Source organism: Gymnoscopelus braueri (assembly GCF_963280865.1).
Source record: "Gymnoscopelus braueri genome assembly, chromosome: 24".
Classification (NCBI taxonomy): domain Eukaryota; kingdom Metazoa; phylum Chordata; class Actinopteri; order Myctophiformes; family Myctophidae; genus Gymnoscopelus; species Gymnoscopelus braueri.
Genome location: NC_137626.1, coordinates 34,125,035 through 34,147,131, shown reverse-complemented (window position 1 = coordinate 34,147,131; position 22,097 = coordinate 34,125,035). Strand labels below are relative to the sequence as shown.

Sequence of the window (22,097 nt, the reverse complement as noted above, 5' to 3'; positions counted from 1 at the left end):
GTTGTGAGGCACACGTTTAAGGGAGAAGCCATTGGACCAACAGACAAGAACCCGTGAAAAAGGAGATCACACAGATGATACAGTTTCACGCAAATAGCTGAAAAATCCTGGGTTTAAGTGTTTTTCAAACTGCTCAAAATTGCGGACAATCTAAGGGCGGAGCTTACTGGTCAACGTGATACATGTGTTCCTCATGAGTCAAGGCACATGTGTAAACAGGTTTAATGGCTGTCGGCCAAACGAGGCATGACTTTTGCCTGTTTAAAGTTTGCACTTTCAAAAAATCGCTATAGCGCCCCCCTTTGACCAATTGGAGTAAGATTGGTTTCAGTAATATTTGGAATGACCATCAACATTAACGCAAAGTTTCAAAGAAATGTGAGTCTGCATGTATGTGTTAGGGGCAGATGAATAATTGTCATAAAACTGCAATATTCATTGGCTCATTAAAGCTTCATTTTTTCACTTATGGAAAATCTTTTGCATCAGTTTGTCGGCATAGGTCCAAAGTTCATGTGTAAAACGTTTCGTGCAGATTACTCAAAAATCCCAGGAGGAGATAGGTTTTAACTGTTTTTCATATAATTCAAAATGGTGGGAGATCTAAAGGTCAGAGGTCAAAAGTTAGAGGGTTAAAGTTGTTCATCATGAGTAGACGCATGTGTGTATTGAAGTTTTATGGCTGTAGGTCAAACAGGGCATGAGTTGTACCTGTTCAAAGTTGGCATTTTCAATTGAGTGCTATAGCGCCACCTTTTGACGAAAGATTGTGAGATTTATTTCTTGATAGTTTTTCATGACCATCTACCATATGGCCGAGTTTCGTAAAAAGCGACAGCACGGTTCACCCAGAACTGCGAAAAGTGGCAGAAGAAACAGAATACAGGGAATAATAAAACGGGTCCAGAGCTGAGCTCTGGCCCCGTAATTAGTATTTGGATATTGACCCGTGGGCTGCATTATGTTAAGGTGGGGTCTGCATGTGGCCCCCGGGCCGCCAGTTGCCCATGTATGGTTTTAGAAAATATATTCCACATTGAAAAAACAACATTTAAGAGACACTAAAACCACCTGACTTTGAAAAAAACCACCTTTTCAATGACCACCTGACATTGAAAAAACAACATTTAAGAGACACTAAAACCACCTGTCTGTGTCATTGTGTTGTGTTGTGTTGACCTGATATGATCCTGAATGATGTTGTTAGACTTTGATACTGAACAACATGTTTAAACAGGTCATATAATCATAACGTTTAACATTTAGCTAGCTGTACAATTTTATGAAGGACTTTAATCTTACTACGAGACATTATCTGAAAACAAAGTTACCTACATCATCAGTTTAGCGTTCTCAAATTTCTGCCCGAACCCGACCCTAAAAAATGTAATAATAATAATAATAATAATATTATAATAATAATTATAACTTTGTGTGTATTTATTAATTATGAACAGCAGTGCTGTCCATGTGGTGCTGCGCTGAGTTACTGCAGATGATTGGGTTTTTAATGGAGAGGCTATACGTGCAGGCAGGAGAGAAAAGTTGCTTCTGACAAAAGCTTGATTTGTACTTTGTCACTTGGCGGTGCTGTGCACTGAACATAGCAGATATGCAAGCCCAGAATACAACATGGATGCCATGTGTTGTGGGTTTGTAGATCTGCTGCTGTGTTCGGTGCACGACCATTGTACTGTCGAAGTATAAATTACAGGCAGCAGCAGGGAGGATGATCTTTGTTGCTTACTGCACTAGTGACTCCCACTGGCTGGAGAGGCACTTGAGCCAGTAGGATACAACAGCAGTGGCAACACAGAAATGTGTGAGGAAGTTAACTGATATAGTGACAAAACTATGGAGTATATTCCACTTTGATAAGGTTAAGATAAAATTAACCCCCAAAAAACTTTCACTGTACATACATATGAAACAGCTAAAACATGTTGAATGTTCAATATAAATTGTATTTAACTGTGAGTGTTTCTCTGCATTTTATTGATTATAATACTAGTTAATGTACAACATTTAGTAGACACTAAAACCACCTGACCTCTAATGTCTCTGTCATTGTGTTGTGTTGACCTGATATCATCTTGATGTTGTTAGACTTTGATACTGATCAACATCAAACAGCTCAATATAATCATAACGTTTATCTAGCTGTGCAATTTAATGAAGCTCTTTATTCACAGTAGTACATGTGAAAACAAAGTTACCTTCATCATCAGACACAACATAGTATATGTAACCCCTGTGCTGACTGACATTATGTCCCCGAAGAGAGTGGTTCTCATAGTGGTTCTCAAAGAGGGGTCCGGGGACCCCCAGGGGTCCAATAGCTACATTAGTTAATATGGTACCAAAGTCATTTTAACCACTTTAACCATATACTGCACATTGTAACTCGCAAGTTACAATGCGTCGCATGACGGCGCGTTGTGAGCTTGTAGATCTGTTATTTTCAAAAGATCCTGAAAATGTTTGAAATAGATTTGTAACATTTTTCAAACCCTTAGTGACAAGCTGAGACCATCAGTAGGTCCTGCTGGAGGATCTCAGACAGCAGCCAGGCTCATAGGGAGTTAACCCATTCAATCCATTCAATGATTCTTCTACAGATTGCCTTCAGTTAACCATTTAAACCCTATATACTGCTATGATCAGGGACCCTCAGGGGTCTATCCTTGGACCCCCTCATTTTCTCATCTTTCACCAAAGATAGCAGATCTACTAAGCTCACAACACAACGTTTGCTTGTAGATCTGCTAAAGCCAAATGTTTGCCTATTATCATATGCCCAGAATAGGGATGTTACGTGCTTAAGTTAGCAGAACAGTATAGGCTTACAGTTGTTTGTTCTAATCTCATTTTATGAATTATGTTCATAGTTATTTGATCTCAGCTGCATTAGAACAGTTTGTTTTAAGTTGACATTTTTTGTTAATAGTTTTTTATTTTATACACCTATAAACTGCCTTTGATTTCATTTTTTTTTTTTTTTTTAACTTATCAAAACAATAAAACCCCTATTTTTATGACATAGCCGTGGAACAAGCAGTCTAGAACAGGGTTTGTCTGGCGCTTCCTCCTCGGGGGGGCTCCTCACTGGCAGGTGAGCCAATAAGATACAACAGCAGTGGCAACACAGAAATGTGTGGGGAATGTATTGACATGATGACAAAATTTGGTGGGGTAAAACAAATATATACATATAATTAGCAAAAAAAAAGAATGTATGTGTAGAGCAGAGGAGGACAAACTTTGATGATGGAGAGGGCCACTAAGGGCGGCTTCACACTGGGTCCGTTTGCATTCGAACCGTTCCCGAGTACGAATGGCCTCTACCAGCTGGCCTGCGTTCACATTGGCCAAGATCCTTGCGCACCAGAGAACACTTGCATATATACCCCCGATCCTATAGGTGGCGGCATGCACATAGTGGTTCGCCTGTGGACACAGACGTCATCAACTATGCGACAATGTTTGTGCTGGTCGCGCATAAATATAGGGTTGCGGCTGGGGGGTGAGTCAACGCACTGAGCGCTCAGCGCAGTGAGCGCCCAGAAGTCAAGGCACAGACTGCTGTGTTGTTGACGGACAACGGATGTACGCTTATGAGAAACAACACAAATAAAACCTGGTGAAACACTTGTGTGCATTAGCGCAAGATGAGGATACAGGAAACATTCAGTCTAAATGTCCAGTTTGCTAACCTTCACAACTACTACTACTTTTGAATTTGAAACTTTAAATTTCTCGAAATATTATAAACTTTCACGACAGCTTAAGTACAAAAAGATATCATTTATGAAAAGGCAACTATAGTAGCCTATACAGTGAAGTCGGACTGAATGACTGAAACCTTGTATTGTGAATTGTACTTCCATGTACTGTTTCTCATGTCTCATGTCTAAATAAAGTACATCAATCCAACGTCTTTTCTTTTTTTACTCTCTTGGTGTGGGGATTATCTGGCACATGTATGTATCTGTTATGAAAGAGAAATTGCATCATGAGTGAAACGGCTATAGTCCTTGGGAAACCATAAACCTACGTAGGCCTACATCTAAATGAGTTACCTTACAAATTTCAAATTACAAAGCCTTATAAGCTATATATTTCTGGGATGCATAGTAGCTGAAACTCCAAGATATACTATATATATATATATATATATTTTTTGGTTATCTCATCCTAATCTTCTTAATGTGGAATATATTCTCTAAAACCATAGATGGGCTACATGCAGACCCCACCTTAACACTTTCTAAGCGGCCAATCTGACCGATTTTGAGAAACCCGGAGACCGTCATTGTTCTATAGTTAATGAATCATTTGCATTTCACTTGCAGCCTGGCCAAGCTACTTCTCTCCTTTCGGCTTAATACTAATAATTAAATAAAAATTACAACTGTGTTGTCCCCATAAACCTAACCTCTAAATGTTGTATTTCATCTGAGCAATGTGCGCTGCTTCCCAGCCTCGCTCTCTCACGGTGTTGCCATGTCTGCTTATTATAAGCGACTTTGGGCTTGTCTTTCTATGAAGACACGTTGTGAGCGTGTAGATCAGCTATTTTCAAGTTGGATGCAGCTCATTTTCTCATCTTTCACCAAAAATAGCAGATCTACAAGCTCACAACACAATGTTTGCTTGTAGATCTGCTAAAGCCAAATGTTTGCCTATTATCACATGCCCAGAATAGGGATGTTACTTGTGCTTAAGTTGGGTACCAGAACAGTATATACAGTTGTTTGTCCTAATCTCATTTTATGAATTTTGTTCGTAATTATTTGACCTCAGCTGCATGAGAACAGCTTGTTTTAAGTTGAATATTTTTGTTAATAGTTTTCTAGTTCATATACACCTATAAACTGCCTGTTTTCAGTATTTTTTTTTTACTTTACAATAAAACCCCTATTTTTATGACATAGCCGTAGGCCAAGCAGTCTAGAACAGGAGGATACAGAAGCAGTGCAACGCAGAAATGTGTGGGGAATGTATTGACATGATGACAACATTGGGTGGGGTGAAAAATAAATAAATATATAATTGGAATATAATTTTAAAAAATGATGGAGAGGACCACTAAATGTCCATTTTCACTCCAGGGACCACATTGTGTATCTGCACTCTCACCAGTAGTACACTGTAAACCCCATCACTCAAATTGCCCAGAATAGTCAGAATGTAGGGATATTAGTGAATATTATTCAGTGTAAGATTTTATTTTTATTTATTACTTTTTTCAAATGTCAAATGCATCTATTAATACTTATATTAAATGTATGAACAGACACAAATACATTGGACCTAAAAAAAATACAAAGAACTTTAACTTGCATGTTTGGAATTGAAACAGCTGAAATAATACATCACTATTGACCCATAGGCATCATTAAGTTAAGGTGGGGTCTGCATCTGGCCCATCTATGGTTTTAGAGAATATATTCCATATAATAATAATAATATTTGTATAGCACCTTTCAAAAACAAGTTACAATGTGCTTTACCGTAAAACATAATAAAAGGGAGTCAAATCCTAGGCTAAGATATACAAAATAAAATAATAGTTACAACGATTAAGAAAAAGCCGTACAATAGAAGCGAGTTTAAGAAGAGATTTAAGAGGACTACTTCTGACTGAGTAAGCCTGCCTGAGATCCCCAGGCAGGGGGTTGCACAGCCGAGGGGACCATCAGGAGGGCCGTGCTGGAGGATCTCAGGCAGCGGCCAGGCTCATAGGGAGTTAAAAGATCACATATATTGGCAGGAGCCTGACTATTCAGGGCTCTAAAAACAAAAAGTAAAAGCAAGGACTGGTGTAATGTGTTTAATTCTCTTAGTGTGTGTCAAAAGCCTGGCAGCAGCGTTTTGGATCAGTTTTAGACTTTGTATAATTCACTTGCTGATACCCGAATAAAGTGCATGACAATAGTCATGTCTGGAGGAGATAAAAGCATGGATGAGCTTTTCTAGGTCTGCAGGGATAAGGAATGGCCTGACTTGGCTAGCTGTCTCAATTGGGCAAAGCAGGATTAAAATAGAATGGGTGAACTGCTGTATAAAACATATGTCTCTAGTGTGTTGTAGAAGGAGTTCACTGCTAACATTATGTCCTGGTGTGTTGTAGAGTGGTTTCACCACTATAAGCATGCATGTCCTGGTGTGTCGCAACATGGTGTGAGCTTGTAGATCTGCTATAGCAGAATGTTCATTTATCACATGCCCAGAATAGGGATGCTACGTGGTTGGATAGCAGAACAAAACAGTTGTTTTTCATGACTCTCATCTGAAATCTCATATTATGAATGATCTTCTTAGTTATTGGACCTCAGCTGCATTACAACAGCTTGTTGAAGGGGCATGAAACCCCAGGCTGATTTTGTAGTTTGTTTTCCACTTCAGGTTAAAAACTACAGCAGGGTAAAAAAAACATTCAGGCTGCACAACACTGACCTACACTGACCTTCACTCATTAATTTGTTTGGTGCAGCTGTGTTGCTTACTAGTCTTAATCAATGTCCCCCCTTTTGATACTATTGCATAGTTATTATTAGTTAACATTTCATGATCAGCCTATTCAAATTTCATCCTGGCGCTGTATATAAATTGGTCAATATAGCCTTCCCAATTGTCAGGCTCACCCACCGCCTATGGTTCCTGGCATGTTTTAGAATTGGCTAATTGCTAAACATACACTGTATGTCCTGGTGTGTTGTAGAATGGTTTCACTGCTATATAAACATGTACTGGTGTGAGTAGTGAAAACTGTGTTTAGAATAAAATCTAAAATGGTTAAACATTTAGTTTGTAGAAATCTGCGTCTATAACATTTTCAAAAAGCACTTAATACTCACCGGCAGACAATACAAGTGAAATCAAATATGACTAATGATCATTTATTTAACAACATACTGTACATGTTGTGTATGCTCTTGTACATATAACTGAATCCATATTGTTATGTCTACCAAATACTGTAACTACTAGACCAATAAATATAATGTTTCATCTTGGTTATCATCCTGTCAGGGTTCATCAGCAGAGATCAGAGTCTCCTGTACCCAGCTGTGTCTCCATGACGAGTGACACGTCTATGGGTTTACCTCTGGTCTTCAAAGATGGACACCACTCTACTGACCAGAGGTCAGAAATCGTACGAATATTGGTCCGACTATTCATAGTCTGTCTGTCTGTCTGTCTGTCTGTCTATGGTTTAACCATTTAAACCCTATACTGGTATGACTGAGGACCCCCAGGGGTCTGTCCTTGACCCCCTCATGTTGTCCCTCCACACCAAATATCTTCGGCAAAAACAGCAGATCTGCTATAGCCGAATGTTCACCTATTATAACATGTTCAGAATAGGGATGCTACTGTATGTGGTTAAGTTGGGTAGCAGAACACTGCAGTTGTTTGTCCTGAATAATAATCTTTAATGAGTTCTGTTCTTAGCTATTTGACCATCAGCTGCATTAGAACAGCTTGTTTTAAGATTAACGTTTTTATTGAATGTTATTTAGTTTTTATTATACACCTATAAACTGCCTTTGTTTTCCAGACCAACGGAACAGTAACATATTGTAAATATTGATACAACAGCAGTGGTAACACATAAATGTGTTTGGAATGTATTGACATAAGGACAAAATTGGGTGGGGAAAGTAAAAAACTAAAGAATTGGCCAAAAAATTAAACGGTGGGTTAAGAAAGGGTGAATGTAAAGCAGAGGAGGACAAACTTTGATGATGAATTATATATATATATATATTATATATATTATTATATATCAGTATTTGAATATTGACCCATGGTGGGGTCTGCATGTGGCCTCCAGGCCGCCAGTTGCCCATCTATGGTTATAGAGAATATATTTCACATTGAAAAAGATTAAGATGAAATAACAACAAATTATACATAAATATGAAGCAGCTAAAACATGTTAAATGTTCATTATAAATGTGCATTTATTTTAACAGGTTGTAAGCAGTGGTGTGTTCTACCGTGTCCCGCTGTATACGCCGTATACAGTGTAGATTTTTTTGGGGAAAAGCGTATACAGTCTACTAACCATTTCGTCCATTGAAAACACGCTAGCGTATACCCACGACCATGCGCATCTCGTGCAGGGAATGATTATCGTATACCTCCGAAAAAAAACCTAGACCACACCATTGGTTGTAAGCATGTCTAAAGTGGACAGGGAGTGTTTCTCTGCAGTTTACTGTAGATTATAAAAATAGTTCATGTATAACATTTAATAAACACTAAAACCACCTGACCTCTAATGTCTATGTCATTGTGTTGTGTTGACCTGATATCATCTTGATGTTTTTAGACTTTGATACTGAACATGTTTAAACAGCTCATATAATCATAAAGTGTAACCTTTAGCTGTGCCTTCAGTTAACCACTTACACCCTATTTACTTCTTTGACCAGGGACCAGGGGTCGATCCTTGACCCCCTCATTTCCCCCTCCACACCAAATGTGTAGGAGTAGTGAAAACTGTGTTTAGAAGAAAATAAAACATGGTGGAACATTTAGTGAGGTAGAAATCTCTGTCTATACAATTTCAAAAAGCACTTTATACTCACCGGCAGATAGGCTAATACGTCTGAAATCAAATATGACTAATGATAATGTATTTAACAACATACTGTAGATGTTGTGTATGCTATTTTAAATATAACTGGATCCATATTTTGATGTCTACCAACTACAGTGACTAGTTGACCAATAAATATAATGTTTCATCTTGGTTATCATCCTGTCAGGGTTGATCAGCAGAGACCAGAGTCTCCTGTACCCAGCTGTGTCTCCATGAAGAGTGACACGTCTATGGGTTTACCTCTGGTCTTCAAAGATGGACAGGATCAGAGGTCAGAGTGTAAAACACAAAGAAAATACCATATTATTTTGTTTTATTAAACTCTACTGACCAGAGGTCAGAAATCATACGATTATTGTTCTGACTATTCATATTCTTTTTTGATACTGATTTTCACATCCAATGTACTGTGTGTGTGTGTGTGTGTGTGTGTGTGTGTGTGTGTGTGTGTGTGTGTGTGTGTGTGTGTGTGTGTGTGTGTGTGTGTGTGTATGAACTAGATTACCCCTTACTGCTGCGCAAGCGGGCTCCCTGGACCACATGGATACACCATCCCCCTCCAATTGGAGAGCCTCTGTGCGCACCTGTGCAATCGAAAGGTCATCATCATGTCTTAACAAACGTCTCAGGTTTCGTTGGATTTCTCCCTCTCTTATGCCCAGGACAAATTGGTCCCACAGATGCAGGTCAGTTAGGCGGCGGTCCTGTGGCCCTCTATTCAGCAGCCGTTGACCCAACTCCCTTAGACAGAGTATATAGGCCCACATGGACTCCTCTGGTCTCTGCCTGCAATCATAAAACAGAGCACGTAAGGCACCAACAGAAATTCTGTCCCCATAGAGCTCCTTCAAATGGCGAAAGATTTTATCTGGGGTTTCCCGTTCTGCTTGCTCCAAGATAAGGATTTCTCTCCTAGTGCACTTAGAAGGAAATCACACTGTTGTTCTTCAGACCACCTCTGCGCACAAAGCATTGCACCCATTTGGCTCTCCCAGTCTTCATAGAGCACATTAGAACCACGGAATTTAGGTACCCAGGGGGCACCGATGAAAAAGGGCGCGGCCATACTGGGGCGTTCAGGAGAACTGTCTGCCATATTAGGTGTGTGATGGCTTTGGTGGGCCCCCAAATAAAATGGTCACAAGACCCTGCCCACTACGCCAAGTTTTGTTACACAGTAGTGTGAACAATCACAATGGGGAGACACCACACAAAACCACACAGTGAGGCAAGAAGTCCAAAGTCAATGTTATTTTATTCAACCTAATACTAATAAAACAGAGCAGTGGAATGGGGCAGGGGTGTAGGCGGGGAATGCATTAATCCAATGTCCAATGGGGGAAGGAAGGGGGTCTTTCAGAGTTGTCCAGTGTTAAAAGCCATTAAAATTGTAAGATGCAGAGTCATTAAATGCCATAAGTTCCAATGTCTAAAATCCAATTACAGCAGTAAAGTGTATTGTGCATCTACTTCCCTTTCCAATGGGCGGTGGGGGTCCAGTTGGTTGCTGTTTGAGTCCAGTCCTTCCTCCTCTGTCCTTGTAGATCTGTGCTTTTGGCCAGGGCCAAACTGCCTCACTCTCCAACAGTGGCCCTTAAAGTAATTAGCTCATGCCCTGCACCTGTTCCACTCACTGGTCCAATAGGAGTCCTCAATACTGAACTGCTGACACTCCCACTATAGACTGGCTTCCACAGCACTGCAACTCAAAATGAAATAATAAAGAAAAGCATGCAAGTACAACAATCTAAAGAAATGAAAGCCAGCTATAATACAAATGAATAAGCAGTCTGTCAGCATGACACTCTCACACACTTTTCTGTGCCCGTCCTGGGCACATTACCTGTCAGCATGACATGTGCGCACGCGCGCGTAATTAGATTATGGGTCTGACCATTCATTATTCATACTATTTTCTCCCAAAACATGACATCCAATAACCAGAGCAACATTCATTATGAAACATAACATTGTGTGTGTGTGTGTGTGTGTGTGTGTGTGTGTGTGTGTGTGTGTGTGTGTGTGTGTGTGTGTGTGTGTGTGTGTGTGTGTGTGTGTGTGTGTGTGTGTGTGTGTGTGTGTGTGCGCGCGCGTGCGTGTGTCCTCCACAGACATCCACTGCAAACATCCCAGGTTTCCAGTGGTCAGTCTGCTCAGGAACATCAAACAGACGTGGACTCCATATTTAAGGTGTGTTAAAGTACAACAACACCTTTTCTCCATCTGCAAATAAAAAAGAAAAATATTGGTTGTTCACAATAGACACACTTACAGGGAAGTATTTCAGGGCAAGTAGATTGGTGTGAGGTATACAGCAGCAGGTGAATAGTTTTTCCCTGCCTGCTAGTGTTTGGTATTTTGGGGACTCATCTGTGTGCAGTGAGGTGCAGTAGGAGGGTGTTGTTTGAAAATCAGCAGCACCCTGCAGTTTTGATATCAACAAGGACCATGATTTAGGCGTGTGCTGCCAGCCTGCAACAGCAGACCTGGTGCAAGCAAGTACATTGTTATTTTCAGTATACTTTAGTTGTCGAAGCCAAAACCGACATAGACGTCACCAAAATCACACAAAACCGCTTTATATAAATCATTAAAAAAAAAATTGTTTTACTATTTTTACTATTTCGGCGAATTCAAATCCACTACCTTGGAATGTCCGGTCCCGAAAAGCAACTGGAAACAAATACTATTGGCTGGAAGGGCAGCGAGGGCGGGTCTTCACTCAGTAGAACCAGTAGAAGCCCTAGAAGCATTCCCTACTTTATCATAAATGTTTTAATTAATGGATGATTGATTAATGTGATTATTGTATTGGTCATGATTGAACCCATCTGCTACACACCCACTGATAATATATTCAGATAATCCAACCCACCATGCCACTTTGACGCAGGTATAGTCCACCACGCCATTGACTGCACTATACACTTGTTTACCAAAAATAGAGCCATTCATCTTTCATCTGTACTCTTCAAATCACTGGACTTACAATCAATTCAATATGGTTGTTGTTGTTGTTGATGTTGATGTTGTTGTTATTGTCATCATCATATTTTGTGTTTCAGCTGGTTGAAGAGAAGCTCGTAACATTTGTGAAGGAAGAGCTGAAGAGGTTCCAGAGTGTTCTGATGACAGATTACCCAGAATGCTTAGATAGTCAGAGGAAGTTGATAGACAGTGAGGAGGAGCATAGGAAGAGCTTCAGAGAGGGAGCTCTGAAGACCACACTGTACCTCCTGAGGAGTGAGAAACAGGAGGCGCTGGCTGACACCCTGGAGAACAGTAAGAACATTTTTATTTACAGCTTGAACATAATGGAGAGCAGTAAGAAAGTCTTTATTTACAGTTTTAACATATTATGGAGAGGACAAAGTATGGCAATAGAGTACAGAAGTCCTGACGTCACTCATTCATCCCCTGGTTCGTAAAGTAGTTTCTCTATGGAGAATAACATTGGGTCATCTTAGAATCGTCTCATATAAGAATTGTGGTCCAAAAATAAACAAATTGTGTCGGCGATATTGTCAGGGAGGTGGATCTGTACCGTTTATGTCACTTATATTTGATGGTGAAAATTTTACTAATTCGGAGGAAGTAACATTAGCGTTTTCTCACCGTCAGTTGATGCTTCATATCCATAAGAGTCAAACCGCCGGGATCATTTGTTTATTTTTGGAACACAGTTCTTATTTGACGCGATATTAAAGAAGTCTATTAGTAGGGCGCATTCTGGAGGTATTTCTTCTAAGTAAGATAAAAAAAAAAAAACATTAGGTTCCAGTATGGCGGCATATTTTCCAATATGGCTGCCGATACATTGCAGAAATGTACATCTGCTTATGGTTAATCCACATGAGCTTGTAGCACATGTATTTGTATTAATTACCATGCACAGAGTCCATTTATAGCACATTTTAAAGTGATTTTAATGGTTTTTAATGACCTAGGGCAACAGACTTTTCAATATGTTCACCAATAAATACAAAAACGTATATATATATATATATATATATATATATATATATATATATATATATATATATAGGGATATTTTCTCAAACAGGTGCTGAACTTTTTCTCTTTCCGTGGAAGGACAAAACTGTATGGCATCTACTGAATGCATGAAAGAAGCAAAGACCTGAAGACTTTGATCCAATAGCTGATGCAATTTCATGAACAGGGATCCATCTGAGGTCCTTTGACAGCTTTTTCAAGCCAAGTCTTTGTGTCTGGGTAGCTCAGTCGGTAGAGCTTTCACCTTCGGATGACATGGTCATGGGTTCGATCCTGGGCACCGCCAACTCAGTGTATGAGTAGGTACCGTGAGTGTGGCGCTCCACCTCAGCAATACCAGGGGTCTAAGACTCCTGCGTTCTCAGCTGATACTGACAATAAGTCTCTCAGACTTACTTAATATGAGCAAGTGCAACTGCTATGACAACAATGTCAGTATCTGAGCTGCGAATCATGGTATGTAAGCTGCTATACTCTGCAGCCCTGCCTCAGATACTGACATTGTTGACATAACAGTTTCATAACAAGTCTTTGAAGTTTCACTTCAAAGACTTGGCTTGAATTAGCTGTGGATTGCCTTTGGAAGGAGGGAAGGACCTCAGATGGATCCCTGTTCATGAAATTGCACCAGCTATTGAATCAAAGTCAGCAGGTCTTTGCTTCTTTCATGCATTCAGCAGATGCCATACAGTTTCGTCCATGGAAAAGGAAAATGGTCAGCATTTTCCGGCAAACATGAAACTTCTTCAAATTAGGTTCAACACCTGTTGTAGTAAATGATAAACATATGCAAGTCATTGAGGAGTTCATAGTACTCATGTACGATAGAAGTAGTTCCTACAAGGAAGTGAATGAGGCACGACTGGACTTGTTTGCAAGAAAACAGCGATCATATGACAAGTGCTGCTCTGAAGGAACACGGCAAGAGAGCTGCATTCCAAGCAGGACATATATGGGGCCAGTCACTCTTGTGCAGTCCTGTTTGCCAAATCATGCCAGGAGCTGACACGATGTGGATGTAGAAAGGCATGTTCTGGCCACTGCAAATGCTTTAAGTTTGGACTTATCTGCACACCCCTCTGTGGTTGCAGTTGCTAGTACACTGGCCTGTCACTTGCCCAGCCACCATTGTAAATGAGAATGTGTTTAAAATGACTTAATAACAAAACAAAAAGTAATCACTTTAAAATGTTCCATAAATGGATTCTGTGTATGGTAATTAATACAAATACATGTACTACCACCTAATGTGGATAAACCATAAGCAGATGCACATTTCTGCAATTTATCGGCAGCCATATTGGAAAATATGTCGCCATATTGGAACCTAATGTTATTTTTTAGAAATACCTCCAGAACATATTCTCATATATTAAAATAAGCCCCAGCACAGTGATATAGTCCAAAACATTGGCCCAGTTGCAGCCATTTTGAAAACTGGTGGTGGCCATCTTGACATCTTAGGAATTCTGCGTGGCCAGAGGTTGATTATCAATAAGGGTCATATGAGGGTCATCTGTGCCAAATTTCTCGCTTGTATCACCAAGTGCACTATCGTATCAATTTCGCGCCCTACTATATGGGGATTCAGAACGGGGGTGGAAAACCGCGAACCAGGTAGGATGTGTAAATTACGTCAGACTTCGGTGCTCTATATGATATATTTAAACAACTCTGTGGTAAATACAGACATTTCTCTAAGGAGAGCTCTACCTTTCCTAGAAACAATTCATACAGATTAGGCTACAAAACTACTACCTTGTAGCTTGTTATTGCTGAGGGAATTCCTACAAAATGTTATGACACACAGACACAGACACTCGCTGACAGCACAAATGCTATTACCCTGTCATGCATTTATGTGGGCAGTGTAATTAACATGTCAGAAATGTAGTGTTTTTAAGACTTAGTTGGTGTCTTGGTGATCACTCCGGGACATGTCCCTACAGCCGTGTCTGATTCAAAATCACCTTGGCAAAGTGGGATGGTAAAAATATGCATGGTGAGCCTGTGGAGCAGGACTGTGTGCACAACCGGGCAATGTAATATAATTAGCTTTAGTATATAAATAAACATTATACTCACCAGTGAGATTCCTGGCTGCTCGTGCTCACACAACTCAATGAATGCTTCACCGATTAGTATTTGAATAATGGGGTAGCCATGAATTGTAATTAAATACTGCTAATAATACTAATAATGATAATAAACTTTATTTGTGTAGCACCTTTCATGACATAAAATGCAGCCCAAAGTGCTTTACATAGATCAACGAAAGAAAAATAACGCAATATTAAACAAGATTAAAAACACAATCAAAAACATGATCAAGAACAAATTAAAAGGAGGCAAGAACAAAACAAAAATCAAATGGAATCAACTAAAAGCAAGAGTAAAAAGGTGGGTCTTGAGCTTGCTTTTAAAGCCATCTATGGTCATTGCCTGTCCTATATGTAATGGGAGCTTGTTCCAGGCCATTGGCCCATACAAGCAGAAAGCTGCTTCGCCATGTTTTTCAGAATTCATGTTTGGCACCTAGGAGGCCAGCACTATATTAACTATTTTGTCTGCATTTGCCATTGTCCCACCATACATCTACCGAAACAGGAAGGAATTGGTAAAGTAGTAAAGCCATCTTCTTCCTTGATTTGAATGGTTGCCTTGTGCTGAAAAGTTTAAGTAAAGAAATGATGTGCAAAATGCTACATGCAAGAGAGAAGTACACACAAGGCCCGCCTTACCATAGGAAAATAATTATTTTGTTGATGCCCCCCTAATGCATGCTTTATGTTTAACCTCACTAGAGGCAGGGTTAAAGATGGTTGTCTGTCCAATACTTTACTCCTAAATAACTATCTAAAACAATACTGGCTGGATTGCCATGGGATTGTCTGTGAACCTTCAGGAACTAGAGGAGGATGGCTCCTACTGATAACTGATAACTTTAATTATATGGCCTTTCATATAGCGGCGTCATAAGGACAAAATATCCTACACCACATATCTCTACCATTACTTTAAGAGGTGGTGCCATGGTTTTGCACTTTTTCTGTTTTTCATGTGTCTATGAGGTTGATAGAACTTCATTAAGCCCCCTGGTGGTGTTTTTATGGTTTTATGTCTTTTTGACTATTTTGAGTTTCTACCTGGAGGCTGACACCTTGAGGGTCAAACGTGCCAATAGAAAAACAGCCCTTTAGTGACATAGTAAAATGATACCCTCCCCCTCATTATCATAACACAACAGGTGTGGGCATGAGGAGGAGGGACTAGGACAGGTGGGTGGTGCTAAGGTGGTGGAGGAGGTGCTAAGGTGAGAACCAGGTATACTTAATGAACTGGAGGCGTGTCCACATAAAAACATAACTTTAACAATTTCTGTACACTTTTTTGAAAAAAAATCTTCCTCCTAGTATAACCATAATACCTGATGATTATGTTTTAGGGGGGGGTGGGGAATCACAGAAAATCACGGCACCCCGTCTTTTATATTTTGCCATGCAATTTGCTATGGTCCTTCATTCTGCCGAGATGATTGATTTTGGTGATCCAATAGTCTTTCTTCCAGCACCACCATTAGAACAAGTAAGACGCGCGAACGCGGGAAGCGTACGCAAAAAAAAGTAACCAATACAAATATTTTAAAAAAATACAAAAAAAATCTGCGTTAAAAGGAGCATCTTAGAAAAATACAAATTCACAAAAAAAAAACTTTGAATGTGCCTGTTTCACCCACTTCCGGGGGGGGGGAGCCAAAATCCGATTCGGGCACTTTTCATTTAACATGGGGTTCCAATGGGGAGTTTTTAGGAGCCTTCTCCGGGGCGTGGCTTCCGGGGGAAGGGGCGGGCTTAAACGCAACCTTGACAGGTGTGTTCAGTTTTCAAAGACCTTTCATTTGATGTATGGTACGTCTAAATTGGACATTTACTTATCTCAGAGGAGCTGCAGGCAGGCAGTGCACACAGACACACACACACACACACTCACAAGCCGAGCACGGTTTCATAGTAAGCTCCACTTGCGCGGAGGCGCGCCGAAGGCGCGCCTCCTTCCGCTGCGTTCGCAAAAAAATTTGCACATGCACACAAGATTTATCAATATCTAATGTCACAAAACTAGCCAAGTACATTCATGTTAGACAGAAGATGGCCAGTGTTCTTGGTTCTAATGACAAATTACGTCAAAATGTTCCTTTGCGCACACAATATTTCAAAATCTAATTGAAATCGAATGCAATCAACAAGAATGATCATCCTGCAACATAATGACCCAGCACAACAAAAAGATGGCTATCATGTTTACACAACCTCTCATTTGAGGACCACAGTGACCAAGCACAGCACAACTCTGACAATAACACATACATCAGGTCAGGTTATGTTTTCCTTTCCTGCATTATTTTATCTGGGAGAGTCACTGCTTTTCTTAAACCACATCAGCTGATCATGTAAAGTTAGTCTTTCAAATGATTATTTCACATTCATAATATTATTTTAGTAATGCTTATATTCCGCATCTTTTACATGAAAAATTATCGAAATCATCTTTAGCATCTCATTTAGCGGCCGTAGCTTAGTGGGTAGAGGGGCTGCCTGGGTAACAGAAGGTATCAGGTTTGATTTCCAGCCCTGACAAGTTATTGAGGTGTCCTTGAGCAAGACACTTAACCCCTAACTAATTCCCCCTCCGCCCCATGTCTGACAAATAAAACAGACTTTCCCTTACGGGAACAACATAGGTCTAAAGGTGTTTTCCTTTCTTTTTCTTTTTTTTTAGAAACCCTTGCTGCTGTCAGTCAACGACAACTCAAGTCTAATCTCAGGAAGAAGTGTGAGTGTTTATCTGAGTGGATTGCAAAAGAGGGAAAGCAAAAAACACCTCTGAATCAGATCTTCACAGAGCTCTACATCACAGAGGGGGGGAGTGGAGAGGTCAATAAAGAACATGAGGTCAGGCAGTTTGAAACAGCATCCAATAAACCAGCTAGACCAGAAACTACAATAAAATCTGAAGACATCTTTAAACCTTTACCTGGTACATATGAACCTGTCAGAACAGTAATGACGAAGGGAGTGGCTGGCATTGGTAAAACAGTCCTAACTCAGAAGTGCGCTCTGGACTGGGCAGAAGACAAAGCCAACCAGAACATCCACTTCATGTTTCCATTAGCTTTCCGAGAGCTGAATTTGGTGAAGAAGAATTACAGCTTGATGGGACTTCTTCATCATTTTTTTGGTGGAAACAAGGAAGTAGACATCTCCAGCTTAAAGGGGTCCCAAATTGCGTTCATCTTGGATGGATTAGATGAGTTTCGGATTCCTCTAGACTTCAAGAACAATGAAATCTTGACTGATGTCACAAAACCAACTTCAGTGGACGTGCTGCTGACAAATCTCATCAAAGGGAACCTGCTTCCCTCTGCTCACATCTGGATAACCTCACGACCTGCAGCAGCCGATCAGATCCCTTCTGATTATGTTGACAGGGTGACAGAGGTGAGAGGGTTCACTGATCCCCAGAAGGAGGAGTACTTCATGAAGAGATTCAGTGATGAGAACCAGGCCATGGCATTCATCTCACACATCAAGACATCACGGAGCCTCCACATCATGTGTCACATTCCAGTGTTCTGTTGGATCACTGCTGCAGTTCTGGAGGACATTTTGAGAACAGAGGAGAAAGGACTGCTGCCAAAGACCCTGACTGCGATGTACCTCCACTTCATGGTGGTTCAGTCCGAACAGAAGAATGTCAAGTATCATGGCGGTGCTCAGGCAAATTCTGACGGGAATAGTGAGGCCATTCTGTCTTTGGGAAAATTGGCTTTTGAACAGCTGGAGAAAGGTAACTTGATATTCTATGAAGCAGACCTGAAAGAGTGTGGAATTGATATCAGAGATGCCTCAGTGTACTCAGGAGTGTTCACTCAAGTCTTTAAAGAGGAGTGTAGGTTGTACGAAGACAAGGTGTTCTGCTTTGTTCATCTGAGTGTTCAGGAATTTCTCGCTGCTCTTTATGTCTTTCACTCCTTCGTCAACGCTGGTGTCAACGTACTGTCAGAACAACAAAAAAACTCCAAGTGGTCCAAGCTGTTTGGAGACAAACCTAAGTTAGATGACTTATACCAGAGTGCTGTAGACAAGGCCTTACAAAGTCCAAATGGACACCTGGACTTGTTCCTCCGTTTCCTGCTGGGCCTCTCAGTGGACACCAACCAGACACTCCTGCGAAGACTGCTGAAACAGACAGGAAATACGTTCCCAACCAATCATAAAACAGTCAACTACATCAAGGAGAAGATCAGAGACAATCCCTCTCCAGATAAAAGTATCAATCTGTTCCACTGTCTGAATGAGCTGAATGATCATTCTTTAGAGGAGGACATCCAACAGTACCTGACGTCCGGAAGTCTCTCCACAGACAAGCTCTCTCCTGCTCAGTGGTCAGCTCTGGTCTTCATGTTGCTGTCTTCAGAAGAGGAGCTGGACATTTTTGACCTGAAGAAATACTGTGCTTCAGAGGAGGCTCTTCTGAGGCTGCTACCAGTGCTCAAGAACTCAAAGAGAGCTATGTAGGTGCACTGATAACATGACACATTTAATATGTGATTTGATGTTTATTTTACGGAAAATAATATACAAAACATATTATCACTAATACTTCTTTAGGCTGAGTGGCTGTGACCTTTCAGAGGGATGCTGTAAGGAATTGTCATCCGTTCTCAGCTACAACAGTAGTCTCAGAGAGTTGGACCTATGTAACAATGCCATACAAGATTCAGGAGTAGATCTTCTCTCTGCTGGACTGGGAAGTCCAGACTGTACACTGGAAACCCTGAGGTAAGTATTCCTGAAACTGTTATGAACAGGTGACAATTTATAAGTAAGCATGTGAAGTTTATTCTGAGAAGTAGACTTTTTTTTTTAACAAATAAAATAACTTTCTATATTCAATGCAAGAAAATGTGTGAAACTTTTCACTGTGTGTGTGTGTGTGTGTGTGTGTGTGTGTGTGTGTGTGTGTGTGTGTGTGTGTGTGTGTGTGTGTGTGTGTGTGTTGTGTGTGTGTGTGTGTGTGTGTGTGTGTGTGTGTGTGTGTGTGTGTGTGTGTGTGTGTGTGTGTGTGTGTGTGTGTGTGTGTGTGTGTGTGTGTGTGTGCGCACACACGCGTGTTTAGGTTGTCGGGGTGTCTAGTCACAGAGAAAGGCCTTTCTTCTCTGGTCTCAGCTCTGAAGTCTAACCCCTCCCATTTAAGAGAGTTGGACCTATGTAACAATGACATAGGAGATTCAGGAATAGATATTGTCTCTGCTGGATTGGGGAGTCCAAACTGTACACTGGAAACTCTGAGGTAAGTATTCCTGACACTGTGTTGAACAGGTGAATATTTAAAATAAGCATATGAAGTTTATAGGCATGTAACGATTCACTCAACTCACGATACGATTCGAATCACGATTCGAGGTTCACAATACGATTTTTCAAGATTTTTAAGCACATTTATTTTCCAGAAAAATTACTGAAAAACTTGATTTCTCTTTCAAAAATCATGTATTTTTTAACAACTACGTATTTTCTCTTATCCTCTTTTCAATATATGAAATTAAATAAAGCCTTTTTATTCATGAGGTACATGCATTAACTGTAAGGTACACATTAAGACGTATACTTTTTTATCTGTAAAATAATAACTTTAAATATATAAGTATTATGAAATAAATGAATTTTAAAACATATATCCCAGATGAAATCAATTATAAAGAAAACCTTCAAATAAACGAACTAAGGCTTAGCCTTTGTTCCAAGCTTGGGATTTACAAGTACTTTTTTATCTATGCTATATGCTCAGCATTCTGTATAAAGCAACACATTTATGTAATAAGGGAAACTGTTTTAAACTGCTCCAAATGAGATTAGATAAGAATTAATTGATTAATATCGATGTAATTCACTATATATCTGAAAGACAGTGTTGAAAGGAGTTTGACGTTGTCAGCAGTCTGATACAATTGTTACATTATTAAATTAAATTATTATTCATTGTACTCTGCAGCCGCACGAGGCGCTCCAGAATTAGCCGTTTTCATTAGAAGCCTATCAGTTGTATGTTTCGTACAGAGTTTGAATCAGACAGGCTAACAACAGCTAACAACATTGTCAGACGGGGGAGGGGGTAAACGGTATAGTTTGGGCTATTCATCAATCAAATAAACATGTTTACATGCGATGCACATTTCCCTTTATGCAGCACTATCGCCTAGTTGTTTAGATTTCATAGCCTGAGAGGACGTGAACCCCACTCTGCCGTTCATAGCCTGCCGTTGAGTGAGTGAAGAGACCGAACGCAGGCAGCTATAGTGGCCTGAGGGGACAAAATAGTAGGCGGAGAACAAGGAAGGGAGTCTGACTCGATTGCGCTCTCTGCTGGTTGCATCGCGATGTATGTCTTTATGAAATCGATTTAAATCTTCACCAGTTTGAATCGATTTTAATCGATTTACGATAAATCGTTACATGCCTAGAAGTTTATATTCTGAGAAGAAGACAGAAACATTATAACAGACAAAATAACTTTCAATATTTAATGCAAGACAATTTGCAAAACTTTTCACTCTGCATGTGTGTGGGTGTGTGTGTGTGTGTGTGTGTGTGTGTGTGTGTGTGTGTGTGTGTGTGTGTGTGTGTGTGTGTGTGTGTGTGGGTGGGTGGGTGCTTGTGTGAATTCAAGCACTGAGACACACGTTGTTTCAAGTGTGTGGGACATCTCAAGCAACTGAAAAATATGTGTGCCCTTGTATTTTATAAATGTAAAGTTTATTCTGAGAAGTAGACTAAATATTTAACACACATTTAAAAAAAAAAGTAATGCAAGACAATTTGCAAAACCTTTCACTGTGTGTGTGTGTGTGTGTGTGTGTGTGTGTGTGTGTGTGTGTGTGTGTGTGTGTGTGTGTGTGTGTGTGTGCGTGCGTGTGCGTGTGTGTGTGTGTGTGTGTGTGTGTGTGTGTGTGTGTGTGTGTGCTTGTGTGTGTGTGCTTGTGTTCTTGTGTGTGTGCATTTGTGCGCATGTTTGTAGGTTGTCAGGGTGTCTGGTCACAGAGAAAGGCTTTTCTTCTCTGGCCTCAGCTCTGAAGTCAAACCCCTCCCACTTGAGAGTGTTGGACATGACCTACAATCATCCAGGAGACGTAGGCGTGGCCCAGATGTCTGCTGTTATGAAGGATCCACACAGTAGACTGGACACTCTTAGGTATTATAGACTTGATCTGTGTGTGAATGTCCCCATCTCTTTGTGAATCTTTGATTCTGAACTGGCCTTTAGGCTGTCATTACAGTAAAGACCTGATCCTGTAATATAAAACATTATCAAGATATCTTTGTCTCTCATGCTTATTATTTTCAATATAACTTATGGTGAGATATTTTTCCGTCGGAGAATGTTTACACCACTGAACTTATACAGCTGT

The 22,097-nt window shown here is 40.2% G+C and overlaps 1 protein-coding gene across 3 annotated transcripts in view; it reads left to right on the top strand.

Moving 5' to 3' along the window:
• The window catches only part of LOC308080128 (protein NLRC3-like), a 206,663-nt gene that overhangs the window by 163,224 nt on the left and 21,342 nt on the right, over positions 1-22,097 (top strand). For 2 of the 3 annotated variants that reach the window (XM_080421886.1, XM_080421885.1), the window contains exons 7-15: positions 7,036-7,149; positions 8,781-8,885; positions 9,115-9,213; positions 10,726-10,804; positions 11,680-11,896; positions 17,408-19,202; positions 19,300-19,470; positions 19,808-19,981; positions 21,707-21,880. In XM_080421886.1, coding sequence (XP_080278012.1) covers positions 7,036-7,149; positions 8,781-8,885; positions 9,115-9,213; positions 10,726-10,804; positions 11,680-11,896; positions 17,408-19,202; positions 19,300-19,470; positions 19,808-19,981; positions 21,707-21,880 — 2,928 coding nt within the window. The remainder of the gene's footprint in view (positions 1-7,035; positions 7,150-8,780; positions 8,886-9,114; positions 9,214-10,725; positions 10,805-11,679; positions 11,897-17,407; positions 19,203-19,299; positions 19,471-19,807; positions 19,982-21,706; positions 21,881-22,097) is intronic. The other variant, XM_080421887.1, reaches the window with a different exon arrangement.